The sequence below is a fragment of the Somniosus microcephalus genome, chromosome 6 (assembly GCF_052327205.1).
Source record: "Somniosus microcephalus isolate GS21.2 chromosome 6, FLI_Smic_1.0, whole genome shotgun sequence".
NCBI classification, from domain to species: Eukaryota; Metazoa; Chordata; class Chondrichthyes; order Squaliformes; family Somniosidae; genus Somniosus; species Somniosus microcephalus.
In genome coordinates this window covers 173361845-173377744 of record NC_140992.1, presented here as the reverse complement: position 1 = coordinate 173377744, position 15900 = coordinate 173361845, and the positions used below count along the sequence as shown (strand labels likewise).

Sequence of the window (15900 nt, the reverse complement as noted above, 5' to 3'; positions counted from 1 at the left end):
TCTATGGAATTTGCTACCTCAGAGCTGTGGAAACTGCGACATTAAATAAATTCAAAAAGGAAAGAGACAGTTTCCTAGCTGATAAGGGAATTAAGGGTTATGGGGAGCGGGCAGGAAAGTGGACGTGAGTCTAGGGTCGGATCAGCCATGATCCTATTGAATGGCAGAGCAGGCCCGAGGGGCCGTATGGTCTAGTCCTGCTCCTACTTCTTATGTTCTAATGCACCTTGCCCACGTAAATATAGGAGTCCTGGGACTTGGCCTGCACAAGCAAGTTTGTTAAACATAGATGGCATTTGGTTCCTGGTAAACGTCTCTTATTTTTGCAGCTTGCTGCTTTTTACTCCAAGCATTAGTCGGTTTTGCTCAGTGGTTTACCATTTTTGGGCGATTTCCTGCCAATGTTTTCCTTCATTATTCTAGGTTGCTACTGGTATTTAAAATGGTACTGTACAAAGTAAAGATGGAGATCCTTTTGGGGGTTCCAGACGAGCTGCATGATGTTTGATTTGGGATGTTTCACTACGTTAAAGGCGCTATATAAATGCAAGTTGTTGTTGTTTAGATGAGGAAGAGTAATTAAGCAGAAACCAAATGCAGGTGCAACACCTGAAGAAATTGGTCCACAACTATCCTGGACCCAGGATTAAAGACCCTTACACACTTAACTGGGCTGTCAAAAAAGAGGCATATCTTTCATGAGTGACTACAGATAATCTGTAGACATCTAGAACAGGGACAGCTCTTCCAATAGAAGACATGGTCACCACAGTGTGAAGCTTTCATAGCACCATATTCTTCCAGTCCACCACAGGGAACATCCATCACCTCAGGCAATTTGGAACAGAGTATCAAACGCAATGTTTGCAAGAGGCAACACTGATTACTTTTCCAGTGGCAAGAGTCCCCTCCAATGCAAACCACTAGAGATGGGTATGAGCCAGAAGAAAACAAGCAAATAAAGGGTTTAAAACTTAGAAAATTAGGATAGGTTAAGACTAGGTAGGGAAAAAATTAAAACTGAACTTTTAAAAAAGAGAACACGGCAAAAACAGAGTCAAAGTTTCAGTTAAAAGTGTGTTTTGGTAGATTAGAATCAATACATATTCCTAGAGGTGCATTTTCCTTCTCACACGAGGTTATTTGGAGGGAACTGTAGTGAAAAGTCCTGTGTACATGATTAAATACTTTACACTTATTGGCAGCAATCTACAAAACTTAATTTTCCATGCAGCTTTACTTTCTAAAAAAAAATCCCACCCTCATTATTTTAACAAAGTGAGCATGTTCCACCCAACAATGCTGCCTCTGTGCACTGAAATTCAAACTTGGCCAGGAAAGAGGCAGGGGGAGGTGAGGCAAAAGGTTTGCCACTTTTCAGCATTTTATAACCATGGCTGAAAAAAACTGGTTTAAGGAGACAAGAGAAATCAAAAAAATACCAAAACTAAAATGGATTTAGAAACTATAAAGAGAAAAAAACTTAACTAAACTATAAAACGAAGACAAAGGAAAATTCAAATATGCTGAACTTCTCAGTAGTTCAAAAGGAGAACGGGGACGAGAAAGAAATCTGTATCTATCTGCACTAACAGTAAGGATGCAGAGTCAGGTGGGGAGAACAAAGTAAACTAAAGATTCTGGGAGAAGTAAAAGAAAAGAACTTGCATTTACACAGCACCTTTCACAGCCTCAAGCTGTTCCAAAGCACTTCACAGCCGATGCGCAGTCAATGTGCACACAGCAAGGTCCCACAGCGAGATAAGTGATTTGATAATCCGTTTGTGTGATGTTGGCTGTGGGATAAATGCCGGCCAGGACACTACTGCTTTTCGAATAATGTTTTAGGACCTTTTACATCTATCCAAGGGTTTAATGACTCATCTGAAAGATGTCACCTCTGATAGTGTAACACTGTCTCTGGAGTGGGGCTTGAACCTATGACTTTCTGACTGAGAGGCAAGAGTGCAACCACGGAGCCAACTAAGTAGTGGAGGATTTAATGAGTTTTGTGCCCCACCTCATTTTTCCTTGCTCCTCTCAAAATACTGATTCCTTGCTGGGAGATGGGGTTTTGTGTGCCGTGACTCCCCAAAAGACCTTTCTTCATGCACATGGCTCTCACGCAGGCAGTAGCACCAAAGATTAACTGGCCCGGTTTGACTGGGTCTTCCCGACAACTTTCCACTGTCAGCTAAACACACTCAGTCAGACTTAGCACTGAACACAGCATAATGACTTCAGCGTGCAAACGCACGCAACCTCATGGCACGCTGAATGAACATGTTTTGGCTGAGGTCAGGATGTCAGCACTTGACCAGAAGCCGGCCTAAATGGAGATCATCTCCACTCTACAAACTACGTCACAAATTTAGAACTGCTGGATGGAGGCCAGGAGCAGACAATTTTTGTACAACTCCACCTTGTGCAACATCAAGAATAATGACACAGAACATTATACCACACATCACTGGAACAAAACTTCATGGTCACAAAGTCTCTGCTTCCAGGCTGCCTCTACAGTTATAAAGCAGGGTGAACAAAAGCTGAGAAACAAGTAAAGAAAGTGTTTTGAATTATAAAATTACATTAACTGACAAGGATACCAGAACAGCAGATGGAGCAGAGACCAGAACGAACAGACCGCCAGACATGAGACAGCCAGCCAGTCTGGTTGTCTGCAAATAACCAATGTGTCTACCAATCTGCTAACAGCCAAACATCTGGTCTGCTAGCCCACACCAGAAGCCAGGATGTGGCTCAGGTCTCCTATATTACAGGAACAGTAGCAGCAGCAGGGGCTTATGGAGTACTGGTCCTTTACAGCGACCTCCTTGATTTTATACTCTAGGTCCTGCTCCCACAAGCCTTCGAAGTTAAAGGTAAAATCCAAGTATCTTTCACACCTCTCCCACTCCCGATCCATTTTTCACAATGGGGCCAAGAGGTTTGGTGATCTATTCTGAACCTACTCCTGTATTAGTCAAATTCTAAATCCACCAGTCAGGTAACAGGCTGAACTCCAATCTTTCCAAAAAGCTACACCTGCCAAATTCAATCAGGTGAACTCAGCAGCATGAAAAATATTACCAGAAATAGAAATAAAGCAGCAAATTCAAAGTTTGTAATTTAACTTGGGTGGGTATGGGAGGGAAGAGTGCATTGTTCTTATAATTATACATTCATTTTTTATCACAGGCAACCATTTATATGTGGCTTGCAGGCTCCTGATGCACAACTAAGACAAGTTTTAACAGACCTACTGCAGACCCCCATCTTTTGTCCCACTCGTTGTTACAACAAACAGAAAAACTGTTTGTACTTCTCAGTACAGTAGCACGGCCGTTAGTCAAAACAACAGCGCATAGATTTGCACAAACTCAGAAATCAAAACACCTGACTGACATAACCCAATATCGAGGCACATCGGCCCAACTCCAAATTAGCAGCCACTGACATCGCATTTTTCCAGCCACTAGAGAGAAATACAATCACCACTCAGCTCTGTGCTTACTTCTCCCACAAGCCCTTGTTCAAATCTCAAGGCAAATGTCATCCCATTTACAGTACAGGTTGAGCGTCCCAAATCCGGCAACCTCGGGACTGAGGCCGAGCCAGTTTTCCCGGACTTCTGAACGTGTTTCTGATGTCCAAAGTCCAGAAACGCCCAAGCCCAGGTTGCGATATTTCCAAACTTCAGAAACACGTGCAGAGTCCGGAAATGCCTGGGTCCAGGTTGCGTTTTTGGTAAACCTCCCTCAGGGTGTCCGGATTCCGGACTCATGCCACCAATCGTCTCGGAGTCCGGAACTCTGGATTTGGGACGCTCAACCTGTACTAACATTGCCCTGGTCAAAGTCATTAGCACCCTTTGTGACTGCAAAATCCCTCCTTATCCTGATTGGCCTCTGGAGCTTTTAATATCATTCCATTCTCCTCCCAACACCCCCCTTTCCCCCGCCCACTCCTCTTTTTGTGATTCCATCTCCTCATGGTTCTACTCTTAACTGTCTTAGTTCCATTTCTACTTGACGACGTGCTGTCAGTATTAGCTCATAATGGCCTTTCCACCCACCCTCACAGTCAGTTGATATGCTCCAAGGCACTTTCCTTTGCCTCTTCCTTGTCTATGTGCTGCCCCTCAGCAATGCAATCTGTAAGCAAGGAGAATGACATTGCCTCTACCTTTGTAACACCACCCTTAATCCCACAACTGTATTGTCTGATTGCTTGTCTGACATAAGACGCAATTGAGTCACAACTTTCTCCAGCTTAATATTGGCAAGACCCCGTTCACGAGAAACTCCACACCCTAGCCCATGACTCCATGATCTGCTAGATCCAACTGTGAGCAACCTCAAGTGTCCCATTTCACACTGTGCTGAGCTTGGACCCCAAATTCTATCCATCACCAAGACCACCAACTTCCACCCCGAACATTGCGCATTTCCATCCCTACGTCACCGCCAAATTTTCACTCAGACTCAACTTCTACAGCACTGTTTGTTCACCTCACAAGCCTCACCCTAAATAAACTCAAATTTGTGCAAATTTCACTGCCTACATCCAACCCCAGACTCACCTCTGTCCTTGCCAATCTCCACTGGCTCATTTCCCCTTCCAATCTAATTCATGGATTTCAAAATCCTCTTCGGCCTTTTATAAACCCCTCTATGGCCTCGTCCTGCCCTACCTCTGCAAACTCCTCGACTATTCTGATGCTGGCCCAATAAACATACTCTCAAGTACGGATTTCCCTTCGCAGTACCTAGTTCCCCACTTTTAAAAGTTTCCTTCGAATCCCTGTTCAGTGCCCGTCTCTTTAACCACCACCTCACCATGAAGTACCTTAGGATTTTTCACTATGTTAAAAGCACTATGGAATTCCAAGATGTGACTGTTATATAGGATCTGCTGAAACAGATTTCTATACACTTCGAGACAAATAAGTACAAAATCACAAGATATGAAATAACTATGATTCTGTGTTACACTTTGCACATAAATTGCCAAACATTCAGTGTCAATTTCATTATATGGTTGACTATATTAGCAGCAACTTAGATTACAGAAGAGTTTTACCATTGCTTCACCAAGTCAGGCAAGTAATCTACTTGCAGGCTTTGACCAAAACACTAAGCAGTTACTAGCCACTTCCCTCCTCCAACTGGAAATTGTGGGGAACCAAGGGTCTAATGAGAGTGAGGAACTTAAAGTAATTATTAGTAAAGGAAAAAGTACTGGAGAAATTAATGGGAATTAAATCCGATAAATCCCCTGGACATAATGGCCTACATCCTAGGGTTTTAAAAAAGGGTGGCTGCAGAGATAGTCGATGCATTGGTTTTGATCTTCCAGAATTGCCAGATTCTAGAACGGTCACCGTGGATTGGAAGGTAGCAAATGTAACCCTGCTGTTCAAGAAAGGAGGGAAACACACACAACAGGGAACTATAGGCTAGTTAGCCTGCCATCAGTAGTAGGGAAGATGCTAGAATCTATTATTAAGGATGCGGTAACAGGGCACTTGGAAAATCACATGATTAGGCAGAGTCAACAGTTTTATTAAAGGGAAATCATGTTGACAAATTATTAGAGTTTTTTTTTGAGGGTGTAACTAGCAGGGTAGATAAGGGGGAAGCCAGTGGATGTAGTATATTAGGATTTTCTGAAGGCATACGATAAGATGCCACAGAGACGGTTGTTACACAAGATTAGGAATCCTGAGATTGGGAGTAATACATTAGCAGGGATTGAGGATTGGTTACAGAAAACAGACAGTAGGAATAAATGGGTTATTTTCAGAATGGCAGGGTATAACTAGTGGAGTGCCACAAGGATCAGTGCTTGGGCCTAAGCCATTTACAATCTATGTCAATGACTCAGATGAGAAAACCGAGTGCAATGTATTCAAATTTGCTGACAATAAAAAGCTAGGAGGGAAAGTCAGCTGTGAGGAGGATGCAAAGAGACTGCAAAAGGATATAGACCGATTAAGTGAGTGGCCAAGGTGGTGGCAATGAAGGTTCACTTGATTGATTCCCAGGATGAGAGGGTTGTCCTATGAGGGGAGATTGAGTAGAATGGGCCTATATTCTCTGGAGTTTAGAAGAATGATCTCTGGAGTTTAGAAGAATGAGAGGTGGTCTCATTGAAACTTATAAAATTCTTAGCGGGCTTGACAGGGTAGATGCTGAGAGGCTGTTTCCCCGGCTGGAGAATCGAGAACTAGGGGTCATTGTCTCAGGATAAGGGATCGGCCATTTAGGACTGAGATGGAGAAATTTCTTCAGAGGGTTGTGAATTTTGGAATTCTCTACCCCAGAGAGCTGTGGATGCTCAGTCGACGAGTATATTCAAGACTAAGATTGACAGATTTTTGGGCACTCAGAATCAAGGGATATGGAAATAGGGTGGGGAAAGTGGCGTTGATTCAGCCATGATCTTACTGAATGGTGGAACAGGCTCAAGGGGCCATACGGCCTACTCCTGCTCCTATGTTCTTAACAGCACAGTTGGGATTCACCATGAGAAAAATCATATGTAAACCCACATCCAACAATTCTTATGGCATAGCTTTTGAGCACTAATGTACAAACAAATCATTACATCAGTTCTCATATTGCAAATTATACATCACATTCACAAGCTAAAATATTAGCACAAATCTCATTAAAAGGGTTTATTCAATATAGTAAATTAATTAGATTTAAATACCTGATGGAAATCTTTGCCGCTACTTTTACCATCGCCACTGAAATCCACGTGCGAGAATAGACAGCGTAATAAATGTCTGTCTGCCTCGGGGCCGTGTCGGTTTACAATCTGTAAGTGACAAGAACACAATAATTTCTCTCCCAACTCAGCTACTTTGTTTCAAAGTTTTTAAAAAGGACAGTGTATTCACTTAATACAGATTTTTTGAAAGTGTGATCCTGCACTTTTGCAACCTATAATGGCTCGTTTCTACATTTTCTTGGTGAGCCACTGCCTCAGAGTATATACACACTACAACTTATGCTACATTCCTAATCAGACAAGGAAGAATCCTGGTCTCTGCATCTCGGCAGTGGTACACTATAACAGGTTTCAAAATCCCTGAACTTGGAAGAATCCCACTCTTAATCCCTTTGTGGTGGAAGTGGTGCACGTGTGAATAGGATCAGCCTCAGCGCGACACCATCTCGGCCCAAGCCTAATAAAATCTAGGCTTGCAAATGAAGAGAAGACACTGAGGACAAGATATCAGAGGCATAGCAGCACCAGTAGAGCCATACCACAGCATGTCATCTCATTCGCAAAAAGTAACAGGCGGGTGGGTGGGGTGGGGGAGTAGTGGGTACAAAATTCCCCGTTAAGACATTACGAAGCTCAATACCTGATTGAATCAGAAGCTACACATTATTGAATTAGCTGCCAATTCAGGTGAATTCAACTTCCCAGTTAATGCAAAAGGTGGATAACAGTTTCACAAAGCCAATCGCAATCTCAACTAGGAATATTGATTTGGAACTAAGGAGTTTCCAATGACCATTTCTGACAACATAGTAGTTTTACAAACTGACCAAACAAGGAATTCTTTAAAAAGAAACACACCAATTTACGGCCTTCTACAAATGCTTCTGGAAAAACACATCCCAATATCAGGTTTTAAACAACTTAAGTCTATATAGCGCCTTTAATGTAATAAAACGTCCCAAGGCGCTTCATAGTTATCCTTCCTATTGGGTTGTCATTCTGAAGTAGTTAGGGAAATGTGAAATTTCTTCATTTCAGCTCAAACGATGAAGCTCTCCTCTAATAACAAGTATTTATATAGCGCCTTTAACGTAGTAAAACGTCCCAAGGCACTTCACAGGAGTATTTTAAGACAAAAAAGACACCGATCCACGTAAGGATAAACTAGGGCAGGTGACCAACAGCTTGGTCAAAGAGGTAGGTTTTAAGGAGCGTCTTAAAGGAGGAAAGAGGTGTAGCGAGGCGGACAGGTTTAGACTGGGAATTCCAGCGCTTAGGGCTGAACAATAGGGAATGTTGAGTCCCAGAGCCAATGAAGTGTAATGTTTTAGCACCCAATTGAAAAGCTGCTTCTATATTATTCTTTACCAGCTTCCAATTCACAGGTCAGATGCAACCACATCAATGCAAACTCACTGGGATTTTTTAAGACCTACACCGAAGGCCCATTTTTCACAGGGTGCTCTTGGCTTCCACTAGTCTTATTGGTGATGTAGAGGTAGCAACATCAGCAGCTCTTTCTGTGGTGATATTTCACACAAAGATTTTCCAGTATCTTCGCAGTAGCATCACAGCATTACAACATCACTACTCCACACATGCACGCCAGCTGAAACGTCATGGCCAGCCCTGTATGTGCATGGAACATTGTGCATGGAACGTTGGGCCACACAGTACAGCTAGCTTACAGGGAGACCGACTGCACATTACAAAATAAATATACAACAGCTCGGTTAGCTTGCTCTCCCAAGACCCAAGCTGTAACGTAACACCACTCAGAAGATAGCAGCTCCAATCAGGCGGCCAGCCCACGCAGAGCGTTTTTAAAATAAAGATACTGGGTGGGATTTTTCCACACATATTGCGAGATATGGTCAACGAACTGCCTTATCCTAGCGTCTTCCTTTAAGTTGCAATGTTTAAAAAAAGTCAATCACTAGTTAAAACCATCAAGTTTGATGACAAAGTTCATGGCTATTACCCTCAAGAGCACACATTATTTTAACTCCTGTATCACCCCCATGGTGCTTGTACTCTCATGAAAATTAGTTACGAAATATCTAGATGTCTATGATTTCAGGGTTTAAAAATGCCTATTGAAATATGTACAGAACACTTGTGTTTCCCATATAGTTGTTGGAATGTACATGTCTCTAGTCCCTCTCGCCGAACAAATGAGAAACAGGCGACAAGAACTCACAAGTAGCAATATTAGCAGCATGACTGCCAACAGGCCACAGCAACATGCTTTACAAGTAGTTTTCCTGTTCTCGCTTGGGACGAGAGGGGGGTTGGGAATTTCCTGAATGAAATAAATTTAAAATGTGAACTACAAAGCTGCATCTAATGAAGACCTTCAGAAAACTATTTTAGATGCTTAGAATTTTCCCTTCAAGTGCATTTGCAACCAAATAAATGGTAATTTGGCATGGCAGACATTTTACCTTAACCATGCTTAGCATACAATGCTGTTACTTGCAGCGGCTGCAGTAAAATAGAAACTGCCCATCACATCTAATCTAGTTTAGATAAAGGAGAACTTCATCTTTGTGTGTCTTCTCCATCTGCAGAGAGGATGAAAAGGGCAGCGAAAGTGATGGGAAGCTGTTAACTCTATATTACACCCTCCCAGAGCAGTTTTATACCCCATTTACATTATACAACTCCCGCCAGAGCCCATATTGCAATAGGCCATGCACTGCTCTGGAGCTCCACCACCTCATAAGCCAGTTTTGTCTTTGCCTCCAGTAGCAAAAATAAATGGCTACAATCAGTGCCACCTGATATTGGGAATCCCTTTTTGTTCTGGCTGCAGGTAGGCTGAAACCTCAGTCGATCCAGAGACTTGCCTGGTTACATTCTTATCTATCCAGTCGTTTGCCAAGAGAATCATCTGCAATGGCCTCTTTCCGCTCTCGCATCATAACCTCGAGAGCCAAGGATCTATCCTTGTCCCCATCCTATTTCTCATCTACATGCTGCCCCTCAGCGACACGACAGATGCCAAATGTAAGCTGGCAATACCCACTTCTACTTCACCACCACCTCTCTTGACCACTCCACTGCCTCCGATTAGTCACACTGCTTGTCTGACATCAAGTACTGGATGAGCAGAAATTTCCTCAAACTAAATATTGGGAAGACCAAAGCCATTGTCTTCGGTTCCCACCATAAACTCTGTTCCCTAGCCACCGACTCCATCATTCTCCCTGGCCACTCTGACCGTTCGCAAACTCTGTCGTATTTGACACGGGGATGAGCTTCTTACCACACATCCGCTCCATCACCATGACCGCCCACTTCATAACATCGCCCATCTCCACCCCTGCCTCAGCTCATCTGCTGCTGAAATATTCATCCATGCCTTTGATACCTCTAGACTTGGCCATTCCAATGCTCTCCTGGCAAGCTTCCCAACTTCTACCCCCCATAAACTTGAGCTCATCCAAAGCTCTGCCGCCTGTATCCTAACTCACACCAAGTCCCATTTGTAGTGTATGTACCTTGAAGAAGGAACTATATTCTGCAGCCCCTGTATACTGCAGTACCAGTAGTGACCACCCCTGTATATAAGCCTGTGTAGTAACTTTGTATAGTAGTTCCAGTTTTGTCTCCATTCAGTAAACACCTGTTATAACCAACTTCTGCAGTCCGTGTCTCAATTACACACGGACATTACATTGGCGACGAACAGATCCAAACTTACCTACAGTTCTGCACCACCTCATGGGGATCCATCCCTGAAGCGAAGTTATTAGAGGTCGAAGCCAGAAGGAAGAAATTCAAAAAGAAAAAAAAACAAACAGAAGAAACGGGCGTCGACCGTGGGCAACCGCCCTCTGATTCATCGAATTCGAAGATTTGCAGGAGAGGCTGTCGAGAGCTGGGCTTGGTTCTCCAGTCTATGGTGTTCCAGCTAATTGGGCTGGTGGCAGGTAGTACACTAATCCTTCCTGGGCTGCGGCGGGCTAGAGCTCGATCGGGTGGCTTTTCAACGGGGCCGAACAGCGTTGTCGGGAAGAGGAGAGAGAGAGGGTGGAGCACACAGGGCGCGGCCGGTGCTACGAAGCCGGGCAGCGTACAGACCCGAGAAGAGGGAGGAAAGTGTCCCATAGGGTCTGCTCTGACGAAAGGAACAGTAATTAAAAAAGAAAAAGAAATTAGAAGCGCAGAAAGCCGCGAGGAGCTGCAGTTTGCCACGGGGACCGCGGAGAGCAGCGTTGGCAGCAGCGTGGGGGGAAGCGCGCGAAGACCATAGGGCGTCGCCATCAAGGCATAAAAACGCCAGCAACAGCGTTGGCAGCAGCGGAAAAGACAAAGCGCGGGAGGCGCCATCTTAATCCAGCGGGGAAGGCGGCAAAGCGCGGATGGCGCCATTTAGTTCAATCGGGGACGACGGCAAAGCGCGGGAGGCGCCATCTTAGATCTCCAAGATGCCGAAGACTGGCAATATCACTGCCTTCGATAATGTAATAGAAGACTGGACCACATATGTGGAAAGAGTCGAAGTATATTGCAAGGCAAATGAAGTAGCCGATGAGAAAAAGGCATCGGTACTACTAAACTTAATGGGCGCAAGAACATACGGCCTATTGCGGAACCGGATCACTCCAGTCAAACCGATGGAGAAGAGTTTTAACGAAATTGTTGATATCCTACAGGAACACCTAAATCCTACGCCGCTGCTAATAGCAGAAAGATTTAAATTCCACAAGAGAAATCAGCATAAAGATGAGAGCAATGCTGATTACCTTACAGAACTACGCAAGCTATCAAAGCACTGCCAGTTCGGAGCAGGACTGGCAGATACCCTACGGGACAAATTTGTCTGTGGACTCCTGAGTGAAGGAACCCAGAAGAGGTTACTCTCAGAGAAAGAGCTGACGCTAGATAAGGCTTTCAACGTGGCAGTATCGTACGAAGCAGCAGCAAGGGGAGCTGCGGAAATACAGCAAAAGCCACAGGAATACGGCACCCATGAAATGACACGGGGATTTGAAAAAGGTTATCGCTGCGGCAGAACAACCCATGACCAGAAGGACTGCTGGTTCAAGGACAAAACATGCAGGCAATGCGGAAAGATGGGACACATTGCACGAGTTTGCAGGTCCGGGAAGAAGACTGACAACAAAAAGACTACTAAGGAAAAGTACAGGAAAGTACAAAAGATGACGGACAGTAGTTCCGAAGACCAGAAGAGCGATAGTGAATCCGGGAACAAGAGACTAAGCTGTCTCAAACTACACAACGTAATCGCAAAAGAGGATCACCGAACCATTTGGGTCACCCTCACGATAGCAGGGTCCCAAGTCAAAATGGAATTGGATACAGGATCAGCCCTGACCGTCATGAATCGACGAGACAACGAGCGGCTATTCTACCCTTGAAAGACACATCCATTGTCTTGAAAACATATACGGGGCAGAAAGTATACCCCAGAGGGAAAATAAGGGTGCCTGTCGAATACAATGGCAAGGAAATACAGAAATTGTATCTGTACATACTGCAAGATGGTGGACCACCGTTATTGGGACGTGAATGGATCAGAAAGATAAGTTTAGACTGGCACTCCATTCAGGCACTGACTGTGGCTGGTAAAAAGGATGACGACGTCACACCTGGACGATTGTCAAAAAATCTTGGCTAACGCTAAAGAGGTATTTCAACAAGAACTGGGAACTCTTAAAAGCGTAACCGCCTCGATAAAAATAGAAGAGAATGCAATTCCCAAGTTTTTCAAAGAAAGACCGGTACCGTATGCAATTCGCCCAGCCGTCGAGGCAGAGCTGGAGAATCTGGAGAATGCAGGCGTGTTATCTAAGGTAGACTGGAGCGAGTGGGTGACACGCATCGTTCCTGTCATGAAGAAAACGTTAAACAATAAGTCTGAGGAGCCAAGGAAGGTTCGCATCTGTGGGGACTTCAAGGTGACGGTGAACCCAGTCCTTCACACAGTACAGTATCCTCTGCCAAGGATAGAAGACATCTTCGCCTCACTATCTGGAGGGAAACGTTTTACAAAAATTGACCTAGCGCAAGCGTATTTGCAGATGGAGGTTGAAAAATCCTCTAGGAAATCTCTCACGATAAACACTCACCAAGGTCTTTACCAGTATAACCGACTGGTATTCGGAGTAGCATCAGTTCCGGCTATATGGCAAAGAGCGATGGAACAAGTCCTGCAAGGGATTCCGGGGACTCTGTTACTTGGACGACATCCTAGTGACAGGTGAAAATGACAGTGAACACCTTGCCAACCTAGAGCAGGTGCTCACTGGACTAAGAGAAAATGGGCTACGAGCCAATCGCCCCAAGTGCGAGTTTTTTAAGAAACAAATATCGTATTGTGGCCACGTGATTGATGAAGAGGGGTTACATAAGTCCCGACAAAATTGAAGCGGTAGTTAAGGCTCCAGCGCCTGAAAATGTGTCGCAACGGAGGTCATTCCTCGGATTGGTGAATTACTACCATAAGTTTTTGCCGAATTTGTCCACAATTCTGCACCCACTGAACGCCCTGCTACAAACTGGAGTAGCATGGAAATGGAGCGATGAATGTAAGCGGGCCTTTCAGAAGTGTAAAGGCCTGATCACTTCAAGAGAAGTATTGGCTCACTACAACCCATCACTACCGATAAGACTGGCGTGTGATGCGTCTCCCTACGGCGTTGGAGCGGTACTGTCACATAAATTCCTTGATGGTTCAGAGAGGCCGATAGCTTTTGCGTCACGCTCGTTAACTGCAGCCAAGCGTAACTACGCCCAGATTGACAGAGGCCCTCAGCCTGGTGTGGGGGGTGAAGAAGTTCAATCACTACCTGCACGGACAGAAATTTACTCTACTAACTGATCATCAACCTCTTGTCTCCATTTTCAACCCTAAGCAGGGCGTCCCGATAATGACAGCACAACGGCTACAGAGGTGGTCCCTTTTCCTAGGGGCACACCAATATGACATCGAGTACAAAGGAACTAAACAGCATGGGAATGCTGATGGATTGTCGCGCCTACCGTTGCTGACGGTGGAAGAAGCACCTGCAGTGGATCCTGTGGAGATATTCCACTCGACCATAGTCAAATGTCTACCTGTGACAAATGCAAACGTCTACCTGTGACAAATGCAAACATAGAAAAGGAAACACGAAATGACCCGACACTCTCCAGGGTCTATGATTTAACAGTGAAGGGATGGCCAGCACATGGCGAACCACTGTTGCCAGCATTCTCGCCGAGAAGAGAACAGCTGTCAGTGTGCCGAGGAACCTTGATGTGTGGATCCAGAGTAGTAATTCCGCCCAAATTGAAGGATAGAGTGCTCAATGAGCTTCACGAGGGTCATCTGGGAGGGGTAAAAATGAAGAACTTAGCCAGAGCGTTTGTATGGTGGCCGGGAATCGATAGAGAAATCGAAGAGATGACCAAGAGCTGTACAGGATGCCAGAAGGTCCAAAACGCCCCACCACAAGCCCCTCTACATCCATGGGAGTGGCCCTCATCTCCATGGCAAAGGGTACACATTGATTTTGCTGGTCCATTTATGGACTCGATGTTTTTAATTGCGGTGGATGCACAAAGTGGCCAGAGGTAATAAAAATGTCCTCAACCACCACAGAAAAAACTATCACAGTCTTACGAACCATATTCGCCAGAAATGGGCTGCCTGAACAGATTTGCTCCGACAATGGACCACAGTTTGTGTCTGAAGAGTTCCGGAGGTTCTTAAAGAACAATGGTGTTAAGCATTACACATCCGCCCCATATCATCCAGCCACCAATGGATTGGCTGAGAGGTTCGTTCAAACATTCAAGAAGGCTATCAAGGCAATGTGTAATGAAGACATACCCCTACAACACAAGGTGGATAACTTCTCGTTTGCCTACATGCGACACATGCCGTTACCAACCAAACTCCAGCCATGATGTTCTTCAATCGAAGACTAAGATGCCGCTTGGATTTGGTTAAGCCAAACATCAGAAGAGATGTGGGGAACAGGCAGTTTCAGAATATGAATGAAAGGCCAACCAGGAGTTTCAAGCTAGGTCAACCAGTTTTGGCCCGGGACTAACGCACAGAGAAATGGCAGCCAGGAACGATCTGCACACGGCAAGGACCTCTAATGTATACCGTGGACGTTGGAGAGAGCATTGTAAGACGCCATGCTGACCAGATTCTAGAGTCACTGGAAAACGTCAAATCTACACCACGATCCTATACACCTGGTGATGAAACTGAAGTACCAATTGCATGTACCTCAGAATCGGTGATATTGGAAGCAGACGAACCAAACGACGATGTTGATCCCGAATCAACTTTGCCAGAAGAACCGGATACCCCAAAGAGGCGTTATCTGGACAGAATCAGGAAGCCTCCTCAAAGACTGAATTTATAATTGATTAACTTCAGCTAATGTATATAGCAACTGTAAATATGTTATTTAATTATTAATCGAATGTTATGTACTGTTTAGCTAAAAGGGGAGGAATTGTAGTGTATGTACCTTGAAGAAGGAACTATATTCTGCAGCCCCTGTATACTGCAGTACCAGTAGTGACCACCCCTGTATATAAGCCTGTGTAGTAACTTTGTATAGTAGTTCCAGTTTTGTCTCCATTCAGTAAACACCTGTTATAACCAACTTCTGCAGTCCGTGTCTCAATTACACACGAACATTACACCGTTCACCCCTCTGCTCGATGACCTACATTAGCTCCAGGCAATTACTATTTTAAAATTCGCACCCTCGTGTTCAAATCCCTCCATGGCCTCACCCCTCACATCTGTGTAACCTCCTCCAGCCCTACAACCCTCCAAGATCTCTGCACTCCTCCAATTCTGGTCTCTTGCACATTCCCAATTTTAATCGCTCCACCATTGGCGACTGAGCCTTCAGCTGCCGAGGCCCTAAGCTCTGGAATTCCCTCTCTTAGCCTCTCCGCTCCTCTCTCCTCCTTTAAGGTGCTCCTTAAAACCTACCTCTGTCCTAATATCTCATGTGGCTCGGTGTCAAATTTTGTTTGATAGCGCTTCTGTGATGCGCCTTGGGACGTTTTACTACATTAAGGGCACTATATAAATGCAAGGTGGTGTTGTATCAATGTTACTTTAAAATTGCTATCATGTACAGATATTCCTACTCCATGAGGGAAGGTCGAAAACAAGAA

General features: G+C 44.6%; 1 protein-coding gene across 13 annotated transcripts in view; it reads right to left on the bottom strand.

Moving 5' to 3' along the window:
• The window catches only part of cnot1 (CCR4-NOT transcription complex, subunit 1), a 239717-nt gene that overhangs the window by 197895 nt on the left and 25922 nt on the right, over positions 1-15900 (bottom strand). For all 13 annotated transcript variants that reach the window (XM_085990940.1, XM_085990937.1, XM_085990939.1 and 10 more), the window contains one exon: positions 6718-6825. In XM_085990940.1, coding sequence (XP_085847066.1) covers positions 6718-6825 — 108 coding nt within the window. The remainder of the gene's footprint in view (positions 1-6717; positions 6826-15900) is intronic.